At 44.6% G+C, this 22,045-nt stretch overlaps 1 protein-coding gene across 1 annotated transcript in view; it reads left to right on the top strand.

Annotated features, from left to right (window-relative positions):
* Nucleotides 1-20,017, top strand: part of slc7a8a (solute carrier family 7 member 8a) — a 29,218-nt gene extending 9,201 nt beyond the window's left edge. Inside the window, exons 3-11 of the mRNA XM_084043436.1 lie at nt 988-1,139; nt 7,263-7,388; nt 14,685-14,838; nt 15,771-15,894; nt 16,891-16,994; nt 17,637-17,733; nt 17,858-18,007; nt 18,787-18,964; nt 19,393-20,017. Of these exons, the coding sequence (XP_083899562.1) occupies nt 988-1,139; nt 7,263-7,388; nt 14,685-14,838; nt 15,771-15,894; nt 16,891-16,994; nt 17,637-17,733; nt 17,858-18,007; nt 18,787-18,964; nt 19,393-19,544 (1,237 nt within the window). The 3' untranslated portion in view covers nt 19,545-20,017. The remainder of the gene's footprint in view (nt 1-987; nt 1,140-7,262; nt 7,389-14,684; nt 14,839-15,770; nt 15,895-16,890; nt 16,995-17,636; nt 17,734-17,857; nt 18,008-18,786; nt 18,965-19,392) is intronic.
* The last annotated feature ends 2,028 nt before the right edge of the window (nt 20,018-22,045 follow it).

Below are 22,045 nucleotides of genomic sequence, written 5' to 3'. Positions count from 1 at the left end.
AATAAGCTATGTTCAACACAAAGGCTTTTTTTCTTGAAGGGGGGGGGTCAATCCGCCTTGGCCTCTTCCGTTGTGCTTACAGTCTTATGGCGCTCACACTAACACACATTCCTATGAGACACAATCCTGTTAATGGAGGAGAACTCACCGAAGTGTAATGAGCATTCTGCTGTATGTAAGCTTATGGACATTGTAATGGAAAATATGCTCCTTTGGTGTCTCACTACAGTCTACCAACTCTGAGCTCTGGGTAGGCATCCTAAACCCTTGGTCGGCATGACCACAATGTATTAAATTAACCATAACCACTCAAACCCTTATTTGACCGGATAGAGAGGGCTCTATGCTAGGCTCCTACCTGTTATGTTCCCCCCAGGATAGGGACACTAGGGTTCAAGTGGTTAAACCTCAGCTGACCTTAATGTCCTCCATCTCACTCAGTCCCAATTAATCTTTTTAGTGAAGGCCTTGTGAGCCCTCATGCCACCGTTGCCCCGGCTTGATGGGATACTGTGACATCTACGAGGAACGCGTTGTAGTATATGACAGCCAGCCGGTCATCTCCACAAACAATGACGTTACTTTAATAAATGAGCAAGTCGATATCCATAATGAGCTGATTGCCTGTTTGGGCTTGCTCTATCCACGATGCCATATAGATAAACATCATACTTTCTGGGGGAGAGATAAGAGAAATGGTAAAAAAAAATGTTTTAAAGTCAGCGAAGCGGATTTCGCTAGAGGTTAAAATACCAAACGGATGTTAAGATTCGGTGTAGACAATGCAACGCATGAAAATGCATGGATTATATGGGGGATCCACAAGAGTGGGAAGAGCATGCACAACGGTATACCCCCCCCCTACTATTTACTGAATCCTGTCTCCCCATGTGTATGTAGTTCACCATTGGATACAGACCTGCCACTGTTTCTCTCACACATACAGTATGTGTAACACCTTCTTCCCCTCCTTCCGTTGTCCCGCAGGTTCCTGCGTCTGTGGATCGCCGTGCTGGTCATCTACCCCACCAACCAGGCTGTGATCGCTCTGACCTTCTCCAACTACGTCCTGCAGCCACTGTTCCCTACCTGCTTTCCCCCAGAGAACGGCCTGCGCCTGTTGGCCGCTGTCTGCCTATGTGAGTGACAACTAGACTGACACGGACACACATACACACTCATGCATGGGCATATTGTACATGTATGACTACATGTTAACATTTGCCTACAGACACTGTCTCCGACAACAGAGCATAGCATTTACAATCTGCAAGAATAAAGCATTTGTGCTTTATTCTTGCTCTGTAAAGCACTTTGGGCTGCATTTCATGTCATGAAAGGTGCTATATAAATAACGTTTATTATTATATTATTATTATTATTATTACTAATGCTCTACTGCTGCGCTAATGGTAATGTACCAGGATGGAGCTCATTTGAAAACTTCAATACATATAGTAGGCTACCATTAATCACTTAAATCCTACATGCTTATTTGACCGCGGTGTCCCCCAGGGTTTATAATTGATCCCCTCCTTTTTTCCCTCCACACCAAATGTGCACTTGTAGATCTGCTATATTCAGCGAATGTTTGCCTGTTTTCACAGAATGTCCCCCTATTATGACCAGAATAACCAGAATAGAGACACTAGGGCTCACATGGTTAATGTCTTCGGGACAAAATCAAACACGTGTTCTCTTAGTGGATCACTGTAACTATAGTATCAGTGTAAATGTTAAATGCTATTAAAAACTATGAGGTCATAAAATACAAAGTGAAATAAATGAACTTAACAGAGATCAGAAAGAACAGCAGTGGAAAAAGTACTACTTAAGTAAAATGATCAATACTGCAATGTAAAAATACTACATTACATTACAGTAAAAGTCCCGTAATCAAAATTTACTTGAGTATAATTACAAACGTGTAGCAAAAGTAAGTACTCATTATGCAGATTATTCCCATTTCACAAGTTTTCAAATGTATACAATGTATAAAAATCTTTTGAAATTTGTAGATGGGCTGATGGGCAGATTTTCAAATGGCCGAAATGTATACAGAGCTGAAGTGGGTAATGTATATTTTGTAATAATAATCAAAATCTATAAAGTAGATAGTAACGATAGGTGTCAAATAATTGTAGTGGAGTAAAAGTATAATATTTGCTTCTGAGAAGTAGTGGAGTAGAAGTAAAAGTACTGACATGTTTTAATACTCCAGTAAAGTAAAAGTACCTCAAAATTGTACTTAAGTACAGTACTTAAATACATTTACTTAGTTACTTAACACCACTGACAGTCACTGCTTGGTGTAGGTCAAAGTATTATAGTGAACACATTCATGGAATTCAGCCGGCCCCGTGCAACCCTATGGCTGTCAAAGAAATGTAACCTTCCTGCTTCTCTTTTTACATGTTTCTGTCAAGTCAGCAGAGGTCTTTCCAAACCTGTCACCCTGGTGGGGAACTGGTTGATCTCTGTTGTTTTTCTGCTATGTAGCAGCAACCCAATGTGCTTTCACGACATCTAGCTCATGTGTTCAACCATGAGAGAGAGCAAGAGACAGGCAAGACAGGGAAAAGTGTGTGTGTGTGTGTGTGTGTGTGTGTGTGTGTGTGTGTGTGTGTGTGTGTGTGTGTGTGTGTGTGTGTGTGTGTGTGTGTGTGTGTGTGTGTGTGTGTCTGTCTGTCTGTCTGTCTGTCTGTCTGTCTGTCTGTCTGTCTGTCTGTCTGTCTGTCTGTCTGTCTGTCTGTCTGTCTGTCTGTCTGTCTGTCTGTCTGTCTGTCTGTCTGTCTGTCTGTGTGGGTGTCTGTGTGTGTACAGTATGTGTGTGTCCAAGAAAAGTGTAGCCCAGGTGTGTCCCAGGTTCCACTCCAGGCAAATGGAAGAAAACAGATTGTCACAGATTGAAACAGATTGACACATACATTCAGGTTGGATTTAGCAGTTCTATCTACTTCAGTGTGGTGCAGATACAGGGGAAGACAGCTTGTTTGGAAGTGCTTAGTGTTTGTCGTTCACAAATGGCTGCTCTTTGGAAGGGGATCAAATAATTACACTATGGGACATTTGCTCCCTTGTTGCCAATACTATAGTACACTTCACAAAGTCACACACTTAAACAACATGAACCCTAGTGCCCCTATTCTGCGGTGAACATTTGGCGAAAATAGTAGATCTACAAGCTCACAACACGCCGCGTTGTGTGACATGGCTTGTAGATATGCTATTGAACGTGTAGAGATTTGGTATAGAGGTACACACTGTACTAGTGGACCTAGTATAGAGCCCTGCAGGGGCCCCTGGTCGACAAAGTATATAAGGTTTAAGTGGGTAAATACCTTTATTTGTGTGCAAATATACCTTTTTTTGTACACAATGTCTAAACGCTGTCACAGGCTAATGCATCACACTCTCTATGTCACATGTCTCATAGATTCATATTTTCTTCTCCATTCGGGAACAGATAGAACCTTCTCTTCTATCTACCTCTGTCTCCTTTCTGATGCTCACCTGTGACTTAACCTTTGGCCGGGTGTCATCTAAGGTAGGGAGAGAGAGATAGAGGTAGTGGACTGGTTGGAGGAGTGTAGCGGCGCATGAGAATGCGTCAAAACAAACAGACGACTTTGTTTCCGCCGCTGTGCTAGCAGCCGCTGTGAATTTTGCACACACTGCTCAAATACCACGGGTTGTCATCACTCAGACAGTCAAAGCAGGCTAGGCAGGGACACAAGTGAAATGTGCGTGCGTGCGTGCGTGCGTGCGTGCGTGCGTGCGTGCGTGTGTGCATGACAGTGTTTGTGTATATATGTGAAGTGTTTATTCAATTCTGCATCACAGAAGAGAACATGCTAACGATAATTACTCCACAGCAGTGGTCTTTCCATTGGTTTAACCGATAGTAACCTAAACCCCAGGCCATCAAAGAAATCACCTTTAAAAAAACAAAGTCTGGTACTGTAGACTTCTATGATCCCTACCAATGAATAGGCCAGCCTGAAGGAATTTGTGGTGTGTGCCACATGGTCTAAATACCATTTCCGTGGCCTTATTCGCCCCACAAATAATTAAACTCTGGGGGGAACAACTGATGCAGTTGTTGTTTGAGGGACTACTTCCAAACTTTCAACATAGTTGATAAAATTAGCCGATTTTAATAAAACAATCTTTCTAAAACTTAGTAGCCATAGAAATAAATGTTTCTTTGAAGTTGGAAGTGTTTATTTTCAATCCATCTGCCATTGTTTGAGTTGATCTACTGGGGCTGGAATGCACCTGTAGCTACAGTTTCTTGTGACATGGTGTTATTGGTCTTTGGTTGACAGGCCTGTTTGGCCTCTCCGTGCACAAGACATCACCGTTAGACCCTGTAGCTATATGCACACATATGTACGCACAGACAAATTGAGTCCAGTTCTGTACATGTACTGTACCTATCTTTTCCAAGTACTGTGACTCTTTACCACTTAAACCCTACATACCTCAGTGACAGGAGTCCCCCAGGCATCTACTATCCCCCTCCTTTTTCACTCTACACCAAATCTCTGTGACAAACATAGCAGATCTACAAGCTCACAATGTTTCACCTGGATAGGGACATTAGGGTTAATGTGATTAACAGCAGTGAAAACATTCTGTTACGTTGACTTCTGTCCAGAACTGCCTGTTGAACCACTCTCATTGGTCAACTGTTGTTCAAGTATTCTGATACAAGTATATGGAAGTGCCTGACTGGCTGAGCCTGCAGTGTAAGAAATGTGGGGCCCATTCTGGTTAATGGGACAGATGTTGTTGAGCATATTTCTGAGGTTGTTCAGAAGGTATTTTTGTAGACATTAGTAGACCTGTTTGTTGTTGATGGTGAGAAGAGGGTGAGAGGTTATTTCGGCTCCCTTCCAGACCCATATTTGTTATCCATGCGTGTGCGTGTCCGTGTGCGTGTGCGTGTGCGTGCGTGTGTGTGTGTGCATATTTCATGAGCCTTCCAATCACCTAAGGTATTTTCTCAGATGTTGTTGTTATACTGTAGTGTATGTCTCATAATTGCCAATGGGGCAATGTACTTTTCTATGACCCATCATGCACCACCACCACCAGATTTAGTGACAGCCAGCTGACACCAGTTGTCACCATTGCGTATTGCAGAGACCAGGGTTTTATAAAAGTATATGGTTTCAACAACACATGAGATCTCCTGGGGTCTGCCTCTACCTACAGATGGTTGAAGGGAGGGAGGTCAGGCTTTCTAGCGGCGTAGTTAACTCATCGTAATTCACACGCTGCCTGCCTAAGCGGGCGAGATACACAAGTAGAGAACACTTTGAATGCTCAGCTTACAGACAGCCGGGCAGCAGCAGCGAGTTCCTGGCTTCTCGGAACATGTCCCCAGGCATTTATGACGGATCTGATTCAGCCTGTTCCACTTAAGATCAAGTGAGAGGCAGCAATGTTGTTTGTGACAGATCATATATAGTGTGTGTGTGTGTGTGTGTGTGTGTGTGTGTGTGTGTGTGTGTGTGTGTGTGTGTGTGTGTGTGTGTGTGTGTGTGTGTGCGTGCGTGCGTGCGTGCGTGCGTGCGTGCGTGCGTGCGTGCGTGCGTGCGAAACGCTGGTGGCCGGCTAATTGCACGCCACTGTGGCTGTTTATGAATGGGATGAGCGTTGCGTTAAAAGAGGTTGAAACACATTGGGCAAATGTTTCCCAAAAAATTGGAAGTAGCTAAAATAGCTAATCTGCAAGCTCAAAATGCATTGTGAGATTGTAGATCGGCTATTTGTTGTACAACAACGTAAGGGATTTAAGTCATGTTTGCTCATGGCTAATCTAAGGATTAACCTGTTGAATATGTTACACATATGTTACACATGTAACTTAGTTTTCATTTCCTGTTTTCGAGAGGGATATTGGTGCAGTAGTACTGGTAACACCCCCCCTCCCATCTGCAGACACTGTTTTGTCTGCAGCAGACATATGTGTACTCTTCCTGTTCTAGACTAGAGTCCCACAATGCCGTAAACCTTTCCACAACAGCCGTAAACAAGCACACCGCAGTGACCCCCCTCTGAGCATTGTGTGCTTCTATTTGTTTTTGTTCTGTATGGAGTTCTACATCCAGTAAACATGTAAAAAGGTGGGCCCATGCACACATGTAGCTATGGTATGTCAACATGTGCAAAAGTCTATGTATAACTCCACGTGCAGCCGTGCAGGTCTGTTCATGTGTCATCTGCTCTGGCTGTGCTATCTGCCTTTGTTCCCTGGCTGTGAAAGCAGCTCAGCACATCTGCATTTGATGTAAAGACTGTGTTCCCACGGAGTCAAACAAGCGAATTATATGTAGTTTCTTTCGTCCAGGCAAATCACTGACAACTGTGAGATTAGATGTCTTTGTTTGAACTGCAAACTTTTGCCACAAAGAGAAACGTATTTTACAATTGCCTGCAAGTTGGTGTGTGTAAATGTGTAAAGAAATCATAAGCTTTAATTTGTGCGAGAGTGTAGCTTGGCCAAAAAGAACTGAGCTACAAGCTAACAGTGTGTCACTATTATAAATTAGGCCTTTGCCGAAGAACATACAGTACAGTATAATGTAAGGCATAAAATATTAGGGGTGAAGTTCAGTGTGATGATGCAATAGAATCAAAGGTCGCTAACTTTTATGACATGTCACATTTGCTACCTGTGAACTTCTAAAGCTTCCGTTGCTGATTTCACCTTTAGGTTAAAACCACGAATGCACAGAATGTTAAAACTGAGCGGGTAATGGATTGACTGGTCTTTTTTTCTTACAAAGAATACCGCAGTGAGAGAGTTCAGATTCTGATTCAGTGGTGAGAACGCCACCACAGCATTTTTCATTCTTTAAGTTGCATGAAGAAGAGACCATGAAGTTGTTGATTATTTGCCCATTATGGTCATTGATAAAATTACACAGAAAAACAAGATAAATTAGTAAAGATAAATACGTAGGACCTCAAATAAGAAAGGCATGTAATACGTTAGATCAAAATACTTCAAATAAACATCCAATTAACACAAAGATAAATAGAAATGAAATGAAATATACTGTATGCTAACTCTGTACTTTGCTCTCTCCCTGTGTGTGTGTGTGTGTGTGTGTGTGTGTGTGTGTGTGTGTGTGTGTGTGTGTGTGTGTGTGTGTGTGTGTGTGTGTGTGTGTGTGTGTGGTGTGTGTGTGTGTGTGTGTGTGTGTGCGCGTGCGTGCGTGCGTGTGTGTGTGTGTGTGTGTACTGTGTAGTGCTGCTGACGTGGGTGAACTGTTCCAGTGTGCGATGGGCCACCCGGGTTCAGGACATGTTCACTGCTGGCAAGTTGCTAGCCCTGGCTCTCATCATCATCATGGGCATCGTGCAGATCTGCAAGGGTAGGCTGGCTGACGCCTTCTAGACAGGCTGTGTGTGTGTGTGAGCCTGTGCGCACGTGAGTGTGTGGGTGCGCGTGTGCGTACATGTGTGCTTGGTACTGTAAAATCCTCCGTTTTAACCCATTAAGACCTGAAACAAACATTTTCAAAATCCTAAAAAAATAATCGGAAAAAAATATATACAAAATAATTTTCACGATTTTTCAAAAATAGCAGATCTAAAAGCTCATTGCGCGCTCATTTGCTGTGTCTGGTGGTCTCACTGTTAAACGGACTCTATCATGATTTTCAACTGCATGATCTATATACATTTGCTGTAGGGTCAATAATCTATTCGCTAATGTTCCATTAGAGGCCTGTTGCTGAAACGCTGCCAAAATTGTGCTGACAAGTTTACTCCTGTGATGTCAGTGTGGTAAAATCTGTGAATTTAAAAAACACTTGTTTTTTAGCTGCTACCCTCTGTGGTTGTCACATTGCGTGTGGTTATGGCAAAATAGTATACTTGACTTGAGAAAATAATGAATCAGGTTCATGTAATAGACGGTCATAGACCTCATGCTTGCCCACAAAATGCATCGTGGGAATTAAAGGAACACAGAGAAACAGGAGAAATGGTAACATTTTCTGTAAATATGGACTGTATTGTAAATATTGCTGTTTCTAAACTGTGATAACCATGAAAACTTTTATGGGCTGCAAATCAAAATGGTTATGCAGTTTCTTGAAGGACAAAAAAAGGACAGCACAGTAACTGGACACAGACACACACACACACACCCACACACCCACACACACACACACACACACACACACACACACACACACACACACACACACACACACGCGCGCGCATGATTGTGGTGCGCGTGTGCACACGGTCACTGGGGACACATTCTCCACTGTATGGAGTCTCCCTACGAATGACCACCGGGGTCAATGAGTTCCTGGTCTGATGGGCCCCTTTGGTTAAAACTCACATCACTAATGTAGTTTTCATATCAGCACGTCTCTGTGGGTTGGCATTCACAACACGGCAGAGGGCCAGTTTTCACAGCGGCCGTGGTGACTAGGGGGCTACAGCTTGGGCTAATAATCTATGTACACAGCAAAATGCAGGGGAGGATTTCTGTGTGAGCCTTTGAAGACAATGCAGAGCACAATGGGTGATTTGCCCTCTCAGAGCAACGGGAGAATTCAGTTGTAAAAGAGTCATAGGCGACCCACTTTCATGCAGTCATTTCAGGGGGGAAAAAAGTGACCATTTCGCTATTTCAAAAATAGTGAAAATAGACGATCTATCAGCTCACAACATGTATCATCGTAGCGTGTTGTCAGCTTGTTGTGAGCTGTAGAAAATAGAAATCTGGCAGACTACCTGCTAGATGACGAACACAGCAGGTTTCCTAATTTCAGATGACAGCAACTGTGTTTTGTGGCCTAGATGACTAGTTGCTACAGACCGGCCATTGTCTTATCTGATTGATCGTGTGCAGATTGATAAGTACTAGTGATCCAATTTCCTCACAAAATTAGATTTTTTTTAAAACTATGCCTAATGGAGATTACTCTTTGTTATAAATATTTCTGCTGGGACCTCTTCACCCAGGACAGTTACTCCGGTAAAAGAGCAGACGTGGACTCCAGAATTACTTTGTTTGTCTTTATATAAAGATTGCAGCAGTACATGGGAATGGCAGATTGGATGAAGGATGATGATATGAATAGCAAAGGACTGTATTGAGTGGTAGTTCTGTAAACAGAATAAAATAACAAATGTACAATTATTTCTACTGGAAATAATTATCACAATAAAAGAATTAGCTACATCACTAATAATGTACAGCATGTATATGAATTAACATTTAGTTAAGATGTACAAACAATTCACAGGGTAATGAAATGACTTTACAATTAATAGAATAGCCACTGACCACAACTAGCTGGCCAGGCTAGCTTAAATTAGCATGTGAGCTAACCAACTCAGCAGCACAGAAATGCACACACATATGGCCTCAGAAACGTCATGTACCCTACACAACATTCTCTACACATACATAGCAGCATTAAGCATTAATACAAGTTGTGCAATACAGTAGTAACTTACTCTTCATGAACGCACTCATACAAATAAAGGGACGTGAGACGCTGCGGACCGTCTCAACGTGAGTTCAATGTAAACACTGAGGACCCCAACACTCGCAGGGCTAACTAAAGGCCTGACTGAAGTGGAAAACTTAGCTGCCCAAAATGGTGCCTGAACAAAACAAACGTAACATGAAACTCAAGACAAAAGAGAAGGGAATTTATAACAGCCGCCCCCTGAATAGCATGGCTATGAAGTAAAGACAAATAAATTCCTCAAGGTGGTACCTCAGTCCTTGTGTCAGAATTGTCCTTAAAAACGTCTGGCAATTGAACCAGGTATGCTACTGGTCGCAGGTAAGTGCTGGTGAGTGGGTCTAGAGTGTAGGTTACTTGTGGCAGGAAGGCGTCCCGCCGCCCAATCAGGAGCCTGTTCAGTGTCACATGATTCATCTCTGGTTTCGTATCCCTGAGCAGCTGTACCTCTTCTGGAAAGCAGTCCACTCGACTGGCCTTTGGCAGGGGAACTGCATTGTATCTGAGGTTAGACTGAAGTGAGGAGGGTTCAGCTGCCGCCCCGTGAGGGAACTGCTGGGTTACTTTGGCCAGGACTGTGCAGCCTTTGGACTGCGTGACGTCTGGTATTTGAGGTGCCAGACTTATCTGTGTGAGGCCGCTGAAGATATTTTGTTTAAGCTCATCTTCTGGCTCTGTGGAGGTGGTAAGTGATGGCCATTTGTCAGGCATATCACGAGGGAGTGGTGATCCGTGGAGCCACCGATTCGGTGCCGCTAGCTCCGGTAGGGTCTTGCCGCGGGTCTGCGTGTTGGCTTTGTCCTTTAGCAGCTGTCTCTCTGTACTGCAGAGCCTGAGCATAACTGCTTTGGGAGCTGCTCTCACTAATGCCACATCCTTAATACGGAGCAGAGTGGTAGCATTCCGGAGTGTATCGCTGTCCTTCACCCCGTTGGTGCATGCTTCGGGGGTGCTCCTAGTCTCCTGGTCTGAACAGGACTGTAATGCTAGCGGGTCGAGTTCACACTGATGCTGTGTGAGACCTTCATCATGTTGGTGGAGGTCATCTTGTGCTGGCTTGAGTGATGTGAAGTAGCAGGAAGTAGCATGAGGTGGGAGACCATCCGGACCCTGGATTGCCCAGCCGAGCGCTGTACGAACAGCTACGGGTCCACCTCTGGAGCTGAACCTGACAGGCTCCTTGGCTGTGATCAGGTGGGAACAATCTGCCCCGATAAGCAGTAGCGGCTGCACGTTACTGAAGTTCTGCAGCTGGAGGCCTCGCAGGTGACGGTGACGCTGTTGGAGTGAAGTAACCGGGTAGGATTGCTCTGACAAGGCCAGTCGACCTGCGGTGAAGGCGCCTTTAACCGGGTACTGTTTTGAAGGCTGAATCGGGGAGGCCACATTGAAGTTGACCGACGCACCAGTGAGGCAAGCCACGTCTTGGCGGATGGTGCGCAGAGAGAGGGTCTCAGCTTTGCCTCTAAGTCCCAGGCGTTGGACTGCAGCTGGCAGTATTATTGTGCGCTCAGCCCCATCGTCTAGGATTGCGTATGTGTGCAGTGACTTTCTTCCATGGCTTATGAGGATTGGCACCACTTTGAGGTACACCTTCCCCCCTTGCTGGGAGTTGGTGAGTGAGGCACGATCCTTTGGTGTGATGAGGTAGACATGGGGACCTGGCTTGGCTATGGCATGGAGAACTCTGAGGTGAACCTCCTGGCATTCACTGCATGCTTTCTTTAGGGTGCAGGCGTCTTGCTCGTGGTTGGTGCGACCGCACTTACGACAACGATTGCCGTCTGTTATCCACTTCTCAACCTCTTCTGGTGAGTGCTGGCCGATGTTTGGACACTCTGAGAGGTAGTGCTCGGTGCTCTTACAGAACAGACACATTCTCTTGGACCACTGTTGCTTAGCCTCTGACCTGAATGTCTCTGAAGGTTGATTGCTGTCCGATTCCAGCTCATCAGCACCGTGGTAAACTGAGACAGGCCGGTTGTGAGGCCTGTGTGTGGGAACCTGCTTGTCTCTCTTGGGGGGTTGTGGCACATCAATCCGATGGCGCTGTGCCATTTTTGCAGATAAACGTTGAGCTTCAGCTTTCGCCTTGAGCCATTCTGAGAGGTCTCGGAGGTTGTACGGGTTTAGGCTGCTTGTGTTCAGGCGACCTTGAGCTTGTAGATGCTCCACGAAGCTGTCCCTCGATTGGTTGGGGAGCTTACTCAGGAGCCGATCGACATGGCCGGTCGACATCACTTCCATCCCGCTAGGCCCTTCCAGCGACGTCAGCATTGCTACTAGCAGTTCGATACTAAGGGCAAAGCTCTGGAAGGCACTGGAGTCTCCTGCTTTGAGATCAGGAGAGTTCAGGATGGCTGCAATCTCGCTTTGTGCGAGTTGATGTGGCTGCCCATATTGCCGCTGTAAGGTCTGTATGGCGGCGGTGTAGGGCTGTGCATAATGCCTGCAGGACTGGGCTATTAGCCTGGCTTCATCCAGAACCAGGTGCTCCATGAGCACACGGTACTTGTAATGTTCAGAGAGTTCAGTGTGGGGGTTGAGTAGATGGTCCAGCGCCATCTTCAGGTCAGTGAATTCTCTTTCACTATCATGCACCAGGTTGGGGAGTTGCGGTATGGGAACTGGCTGCCTGTGGGGCTGGAAGTCGTATGGCGTCTGTGGTGGCATATAAAAGGGTTGAGGAACATACTGGACCGGTTGATATGGCACTGGGCCAGGTGTTGGAGCAGGATGGATTTGATAGGCTAGCTGACTGGCATATTGGACTGGCAGGACTGCTACAGGCTGGGTCGGTGCTGGCCCTGGTGCTGAAGACAGTTGCTGGTAGGCTCGCTGAGTTACTAGAGCTGGCTGGGGCTGAAGGACAGGAGCAGGATAGGGCTGATGATAGTCATATTGGACTTGCTGGGCTGATACAGGTTGGGACGGTACTGAGCCATATGCTGGAGACACGTGCTGATAGGCTGGCTGAGCTGGCAGGGTAAATGCTGATTGGGACGGTACCGGGCCATATGCTGGAGACACCTGCTGATAGGTCGCCTGTGTTACTGGAGCAGGCTGGTGCTGATACACTGATTGAGACTGGTAGCTCTGTTGGCACACAGGCATTTGATACACTGGCTGTGCAGAGATGACTGGTGAAGACTGGTGCGCTGGTTGCAGGGCCGCTGCCGGTAGGTGTGGTGAAGGTGCTGCTACCCAGGTAGATGGTTGGTACTGTACAGGCATAGCTGCTGGGTGCTGGCTTACTGTCTGAAGGGCATGTGCAGCAGGTGACTGTGGCATGGCTAGGGTGAGCTGATGCTGCTGAGGCGTCGCTGCTGGGTGCTGACCTACTGGCGCGAGGGCAGGAGCAGCGGGTGACTGATGTGCGGGGTGCAGCGCCGTTGCTGTCTGGTATACTGATTGTGCGGGCAGAGCTGCCGCGTAGTGACTTGCTGGATGTGCAGGTGTTATTGGCATAGGCTGATATAGAGTCTGTGTGCCCGCCATGGCACTACCGCGCGTGATGTCTGCAGTTGGTGACACAGGCTGGTTCGGCTGGTAAGCAGGCTGGTACCCTGGAGCTGTCGACATTGACTGACCCATGTGGCCCACAGATTGCATTGTCTGGTAGTTAGACTGCGCCATGACCATACTCGTTGTGGTGGGGGGTGGCGATGTAGGTGCTGCTCTGAGTAGTGGTACAAAGGTCATTGTAGGCGGTGGGGACTGAGCCAACATGTGGCTCTGTTGACTTTGGCTTGACATTGAGGCTGTTGTTGCTTGGGGGTAACCAGGGCTGCTAGTATTAAAGCTGTGTTCGGTTAGGCTCTGACTGTAGCAGCTCTGTTCTGAGGGGGCTGGTGATTGGAGTCTCTCATGCCTGTTCTGCAGGCTAGACATGTTAATAGCACATGATGCCATGTTCCATTCACCTGTCCTATTGACTGCTCCTACTGTAGATGGACAGGTAGATGGCCCGGGCGCGGTGTGTAGCTGGTCACCTGTAGCTGCAAACTCGGTCTGCAGGCTGAGTGACCGCAGCTGCTGTACGCTGGCCTTCATGCTGTCGTCTTTAGAAGGGGCAGTATTAGGCATGAGGGACTGTGGCAAGCTAACCTTATAGGCTTGCAGGTGTGCTGGAAACTGTCGCAGTCTTCCCTGTAGTTGTGCTGCATCTCCGGCTGCTGTTAATGTTCTCTGGGAGTCCATGGTACCGTCGTGGATAAAGATAGTCCGGTTCGGAAGGACCAATAATGGAGATTACTCTTTGTTATAAATATTTCTGCTGGGACCTCTTCACCCAGGACAGTTACTCCGGTAAAAGAGCAGACGTGGACTCCAGAATTACTTTGTTTGTCTTTATATAAAGATTGCAGCAGTACATGGGAATGGCAGATTGGATGAAGGATGATGATATGAATAGCAAAGGACTGTATTGAGTGGTAGTTCTGTAAACAGAATAAAATAACAAATGTACAATTATTTCTACTGGAAATAATTATCACAATAAAAGAATTAGCTACATCACTAATAATGTACAGCATGTATATGAATTAACATTTAGTTAAGATGTACAAACAATTCACAGGGTAATGAAATGACTTTACAATTAATAGAATAGCCACTGACCACAACTAGCTGGCCAGGCTAGCTTAAATTAGCATGTGAGCTAACCAACTCAGCAGCACAGAAATGCACACACATATGGCCTCAGAAACGTCATGTACCCTACACAACATTCTCTACACATACATAGCAGCATTAAGCATTAATACAAGTTGTGCAATACAGTAGTAACTTACTCTTCATGAACGCACTCATACAAATAAAGGGACGTGAGACGCTGCGGACCGTCTCAACGTGAGTTCAATGTAAACACTGAGGACCCCAACACTCGCAGGGCTAACTAAAGGCCTGACTGAAGTGGAAAACTTAGCTGCCCAAAATGGTGCCTGAACAAAACAAACGTAACATGAAACTCAAGACAAAAGAGAAGGGAATTTATAACAATGCCATATAATGCCCTCCCACCTTTGTCTGTTCCCCCTGTGCTCGTCGTTTATGTACCATGCCAATCTCTTCTCCTCTATTATAACACAGAATACATTCAAGAAATGTAAGAGAGATTTATTATGCAGCAAACCTTGTGTCATTAATATTGCATTGACCTTGTCCTTTCTACAGGAGAGTATTACTGGTTGGAACCAGCCAATGCCTTTGAGCCGTTCCAGGATTATGATGTGGGTTTGATCGCCCTGGCGTTCCTACAAGGCTCCTTCGCCTACGGAGGATGGAACTTCCTCAACTACGTCACGGAGGAGTTGGTCGACCCCTATGTGTAAGAACAGCTTTTGGTGGCTGGAAATGCCTTTAAACCAGTGGTTCTCTAACCAGGACCACCAGATTGGAATGCATGATTAGACCACGGACCCCCATAACTCTGAGAGTGTACAAATGGATTTGGTTCCATTTGAACACTCTCAGAGTTACAGACCTATAAGGGTCCATTTGGTTCCTATCAATCATTTCCCTTGGGACCCCCTGGAACGACTTCAAGGACCCCAAGGGGTCCCCGGACGTCCCTTTGAGAACCATTGCTTTAAACAGCACTGAAGAAATGTTGATGCTGTCAGCTGTCAGCTACAACTAATGCTAAGGAAATGACTAAATAAACACGTGGACACTTTTTTAGGTTGGGTTGGCCACCATTGGGGACACTTTGTTGTCATCGGCTTGCCACCGGTAGTTCAGAGTAGTTAGCATGATCCTTCCTTACTAAATCATCCACTTCAGTACCAGACCTGGTCCACCTTCAGTCATTCTGGGTTTAATTTAATTTAATTTCACTTAGCATGAGAGAAATTCTTGCTCAGAAAATATGAATGTAATTTTGTCATTTTCATTTTGTGTATAGAAATTGATTTCATTCCTCATTTCCTTTTGTTAATATACTGTATTTTCCCCTGCCCCTTCTTAATATAATTGTCATGTCCTTTTATTAACCTTAATATCCAATAATACCCCTCATCAAACCTTCCTCTTTAATATCCTCTTTCAAATATCTCTGTTCCTCGGTCACAAACACACACACACACACACACACGCACGCACACACGCACGCACGCACGCACGCACGCACGCACGCACGCACGCACGCACGTGTGTGCTCTATCTTTTATCTTTCTTTCTTCTTTCAAATCTCTCCTCCATTTCCTTCCTTCTATTCTCCACTTTTTTGTCCACTAATATCTCAGTTTTTGCCTTCTCCAGGAACCTTCCTCGTGCCATCTTCATCTCCATACCCCTGGTGACGTTCGTCTACGTCTTTGCCAACATCGCCTACGTCACAGCCATGAGCCCTCAGGAGCTGCTTGCCTCCAATGCTGTTGCAGTGGTAAGTAGCCCCACCCAGGGCGGGGGGTGCAGGGTGGTCCTGTGATCTCAAACAAATGCACGCGTTGATTGTGGAAGGCCTCTCACGCTCTCTAGTGGCCTTGCGGTGTCAATGCTCTGACATTGCCGCATGCGTTTGCATTCAAGACACATTATTAACCATGAAAGGTGGTTCCCTACCCTTTCTGTAATGGAATTTATATACTTTACATTGATATGCAAGATTAATATCACACACTGCGTATATGTTTTTGAGTAAATACTTAGTGGTCAGACTACATGAGCTTGTAGATCTGCTAATTTGGTAGTTCGAGAGATTGCGTCATAACTGTCTCGCTTGAACTGCTATATTAAGAATGATGAAACATGGTGACACATGATATCTGGACAAGTCACAATGACCAGCCAATGACCCTTGTTTCTAAAGGTCTGTGATTCAAATAGAGATGAGAGAACAGACTGCACATATTAGGTCTGCAGCATCAATTTGATGATGGATGCAGGAAGCTAATATTGAAAGAATAGCTTGATTCTGTCTGCCTGATAGGGAATGATAAGAGGGTATTTAAGCCAGCACCCAGGAACTGCTCGTGAGCATGCTAGATTAAACCTAGGATGTTGTATGTATGTATACTTGCAGACTGGTCTGTCATCCTTGCTTTGGGAGCCTTGCTCCTCGAGAGATGCCATCACAATACCATAATATTATTTTACATTAATGTTATTAAAATCTTAGTGTCTTGCCAATGATTTGAGAACCCACTGGCAATACCCTCGCAGGGTGCAGGCTACCAGTGGCCCTGGCCCACAGGTTGGGATTCACAGCCATAAAATGTGGTATTTCTAGAGCCAATGCAGTGCAGTGTGACATTAAAATATGAATAGGTCTAAAATACGGTTGTTGTGGTTTTGATGTGCCTAACCATCACCTTGTCTGTTCCTTACTCCCTCATTCCCCCTCACTCTCATCTATCTCAACTTCATCTGTCTGTCCCAGACGTTTGGTGAGAAGCTGCTCGGTTTCATGTCGTGGATCATGCCCATCTCCGTGGCTCTCTCCACCTTCGGAGGAGTCAACGGCTCCCTCTTCACCTCCTCACGGTTAGTTAGCTCACTATCAACTTCCTGACCTACTGTAGGTTGAATAGTGGCAAACAATTCTCACCCAAGTGTTTGTTTTACATGTTTGGTGTATCGTCGTGAAGTATACACGACACGTGTGTCCTTCAAACACTTTCTTGTAGACCTTCTAAACTTCCTGGCATGCCAGTCAAAAAGCCACAGATCTATTTATTATAAGCTGCGTGTCCCAAATGACTAATTGATCAAACATAATAGCAGGGTTTCTTACTATTTCAGTTTGAGAGCTGTTTTGGGGATATGCATTTCATTATATATCACCCAGGTTTATTATACAAATGTATTCTGGATGTTCTGGCATTCATGGTATTGTCCTCGGTGGTGGTGAACACAGCACTTAACCATCTGCCATCTATGTAAGCGGAATTGAGCAAGGAAAAGGGTCATTTTACCATTTGAATTTTGAGAACCATTCTGCTGAGCTTCCGTTTCATACCTAATCTCTCATTTCTTAATCTCCCATATAGTCCTTTTCTTCCATGATGTTCTTTCCTCTTCATTTACCACAATTGAAATATCTCATGCGTCCGACATCTCACTGGACTGAACGTTTGAGCTGTTTGACGATGTAACCCCCCCCCCCCCCCCCTCTCTCTCTAACAGCTTGTTCTTCGCTGGCGCCAGGGAAGGCCACCTCCCACGTCTGCTGGCTATGATTCATGTGAAGCGCTGCACCCCAATCCCTGCCCTGCTCTTCACTGTGAGTACTTCCTAAACTAACCCTGAATTTGTACAAATAGGACCACCAATGCAAAGTGCCTATGTGGCTATAACCACTGGTCCCTTTATGCTGTCACCACTGACTATCCTTCATCTTCCTCCAGTGTCTGTCCACCCTGCTGATGCTGTGTACCAGTGACATGTACACCCTCATCAACTATGTGGGCTTCATCAACTACCTCTTCTATGGAGTTACGGTTGCTGGGCAGATTGTCCTGCGCATTAGGCAACCCAACATGGTCCGACCAATTAAAGTGAGTGCACATGGAGATGCTGGCACTGTGCCCCAGTGCTCACTACGCTACCGCCACTCTGTCTTCTTGACTAGACAAATGATGACATTACTCTTATTAGCCAAAGGTAGCATGTTAGCTATGCTGTGCTGTTAGTATAATAGATCTGCTGTTAATGGAAAGGCAAACAGCTCTGCTCGATAAGGTGAACCTACTAGCAAGGCCCCATGTCAGTCAGTTAGAAATGATTCTTATTGATTGTTTGTTTGTAACTTGCTTGGATGTGGTTTTGCCACACAGAGCTATACAAGGCAAGCCAGAAACATTTATGCAATCACAATATATTCAAAGCATTTCTATAACTTAAAGAATCAGAATCAGAATAAACGTTATTGTCACATCACAGGTTTACAAGTGTAAAGACGTAGCTGAAATAATTTTTCGTGCAAGCTCCATCGTTCGTAGTTTTCAAGAAAGGGGGGGCAGAGTGAGGAAGAGCAAGGAGAAAAAACACATGAAACATTTCAAAAGAAAAAGAAACAGGTCAACAGGTCAAGAGAAAAATCTAAGATATTTACACACTGTATAGAATAAACAATTAGCAGGTATGTACATGAGGCTAGACATGAACTTATCTGACGCTGTTTCAATTGTCCTGACGTGTCACGTGCCAAGCATCTGAGCCTCCAAACAGTTTAAAGATACTGTTTAACCCTCACCTGATCAACATGGTTATACAAATGAATGTTCTCCTCTCTCACTCACTCTCTCTTTCTATCTCTTATCTATCTCCTCTACAGATCAGCCTAATCTGGCCAGTTATCTACCTGTTGTTCTGGGCCTTCCTGCTCATCTTCTCACTATACTCTGAGCCTGTGGTGTGCGGCATCGGCCTGGCCATCATGCTGACTGGTGTTCCTGTCTACTTCCTGGGAGTCTACTGGGACAACAAGCCACAGTGCTTCGATGCCTTCGTCGGTAGGTCAATTTAACTGTCTCACTTCCGTCTTTCGGGGACAGCGTATGTACTGTACAGTAGAAGGATTTCAAATCAATGTTCAGAATACAATGTGAGCATTGTCATAGCGAAATGCATTGCCCAGGGAATATATGAAAAACACTGTCACATAAATATAAAAACAGGTATGGTTGCCTTAAAGGACCATTCTGGTTTCATGTTTAGTCCTTAGTCATGCATACTTAATACATTAATACTGACAATTTCTCAAAGCGGGAACATTCGGCACTCTGCAGAGATGTAAAGTGTACATGACATGTAGGCAATTGTCTAAACATGCCATAACAGTGATAATGTCCTTTAAGTTCATCATGCGATCTGTAAGTATACGATTGTGACTGTCCTAAAACTCCCCTATTTGTCTGTCTGTCTCTCTGTCCTCCTCCAGACAAGATGACGTACGTGGGCCAGAAGCTGTGCGTGGTGGTTTACCCAGCAGAAACTAGAGGGACTGCAGATGAGGGCGAGGAGATGAAGGAGGCCAGGTCTCCTCTGGCCAGGGAGGAGGACGGAGAAACGCAAAAGTCTGGGGACTGTTAATAACACACAGTTTTGTCTTCTGCCAGCACCTGCCCCCCAAAGAAACACACGTTATGCAGTCAAATGCGTGCGCACCGTGCATACATGCACAAAGACACGTGCACATACACTCACTCTGGTGACTTAGTAGCTAGGTCGATTCTCTGGTAAACACTTGTGCCTCATAGCGTTTGCGTTTGATTTTAGCATTCTCTCGATCACGACACACTGTGCCAAATATCATGAGATGTTTGGAGGACGGTGGACTCCAACCAACTTCTCTCGCTATAATTTGGGGTTTTTAATGGAAGCTTCAGTAGAAGCAATGGAAGCTAGTCATTCGTTTAAACACGGCCCCTCCACCCCACCTGCCACTGGCACATACATCCCCACTGTCATTATCCTCATCCTCTCCTCTTCCTCACTTTTTCTCCCCCTCCACACACCTCCTGTACACTCCTACTGTAAGAGCAACCTTTTTATTTTATTTTAAAGACTCTTACTCTACCGTGGTGGATACACTTTTTTGTGTTTATTCATTAATGTTTTGTCTGTCACATTGTACATTTTATTTGTCATGCATTCAACATGTCAAAGCTGTATTTTGATTGTCGAAACATCCGATTCAGATCAAGTTATTTCACATTGTCAAGTACACTAAATGCTGTATGTTATTTTTTTAAACGACTGTGATTCCAAAATGTTTTTGTAATTGTCATAATTGTTTATATCATTTGTTTTTATTATTGTAGTTTTTTTTACTCTTGCAACTGCAGAGGTATTAACCTTAAAACTGATGTGTGATCTGGTTTGTACCTGTCAAATAGTGGTGTATTCTGGTGCAGAATCAGTTACTTTTAATTGCCTTAATTATGATATATATTCTGTACGTACTGTAGGTATCAGTGCAGTATTGTTATCATTGGTGTAGAGAGCTGATTTATACTGATTTATTTTTGTTTTAATAGATCTTCATGTCAAAGGAAACACAAATAGAAAGTGTCCGTTTTTGAAATCTCACGTTGACTCAGCGGTTTCTTTTAAACTGGACACTACTGAAATAATCTACCCATAGAAACAGACAATCAAAGATGGGCAACGACTGCAAAGAAGATACATATATAGGCACAGAACGGACACGTTCTGCTTCACAAATGTGCTTGTTAGTCTCAAGACAAACCATAGCCTATAGACTAGCAGGCAGAAATTATTAGTGGTATTGTTAATGTTGTGCACCCCACTGCAGCAAATACCACCACCGACACATGAATGCTTGTGAGGAAAATAGTTGTAGGGGCTCATTGTCTTTCATGTGGAAGTCAAGTCTGTGGAGTTAAGCCTAATTTATACTTCTTATGAATTAGGCTTTAGTGTTTATGAAGATGTCTTAGTGTCAGTGTATCAGTAAATGTGTTTTTGTAACTTATGTATCTGATCTGTGTTTAAATATCAGAGGACTCTGGTAGGTCTTTATTTAGGGGGTCAACTATTTTATTGTACATTATCACTAGAAATTTGAGTGCAATATTAGCAGCTGCCTTGGCAATGGTTGAAATTTCACCCCTAAATAAATCTGCTCCATCTATATTGTCTGATGAGTTACAGTATATAAGTATAGGTATAGGTTGTTGATAAAGGAGTAGAAACACGATGGACTTACATAAACATGCATGCGCATGTGCGTGTGCGCGCACACACATGCACTCTCTCACACACACACACACACACACACACACTCTCTCACACACACACACACACACACACACGCACACACGCACGCACGCACGCATGCACACACACATACGCATATTCCTGTGTACCGACTATGGAATTCTCAGAGCATTCAAACTGCCTTTTTAAACACTCACACTGCCAAAAAACTAAGAATAAACACCAGAGCTTTGACGAATTGCTTCATTGTAAGTCTTAAAATCTTTAACCAGTGGCATTAGGAATTAATTGCTCAGGGGACAACTTTAATCAAATACATGTAAAAAAAAACACTGATAAACCACCACCTCTAGATAACAGTAGGCAATGTCATAGCTTCGTCAGAAATGCAAATGCACATGAAATGATGAGGAATGTACAATCAATTTGGGCAATTATTGCATAGCTTGATGGAAGGATAGCAGGGTTTCTCAACTTATGATGTGATTTGTGCGCTTATGTACTGTATGGTTCATATTTACATAAACATAGATGTCATCAAGATCAGAACATTATGTCTCACTAAATAACCATTACCGACACATGAAGTCTTTTTCACCTCAGAATATGGTGGCATCCATGTGAACTTTTGCAAAGATCATATACACCACGAGTCATGGCTTACCCCCCCCCCCCCCCATTACATTGTTTGCTTTCAGCTAGTGGCAATAGTAGTTTATACAGTATATTTCCATTGTGCCCTACTATCTTGCTGCTGCCCAGTTCTTGATAAGCTGCAAGTCAGGTCATCACTTCTTGCTTTGATACAGACCAAAACAAGCCTCTGGTGTATGTAGAAGGAAGCTCTTTTA

This window comes from Gymnoscopelus microlampas (assembly GCF_963454915.1).
Source record: "Gymnoscopelus microlampas genome assembly, chromosome: 19".
Lineage (NCBI taxonomy): Eukaryota > Metazoa > Chordata > Actinopteri > Myctophiformes > Myctophidae > Gymnoscopelus > Gymnoscopelus microlampas.
The sequence above is the reverse complement of the archived record's forward strand: the minus strand, read 5'-3'. Positions and strand labels throughout refer to the sequence as shown.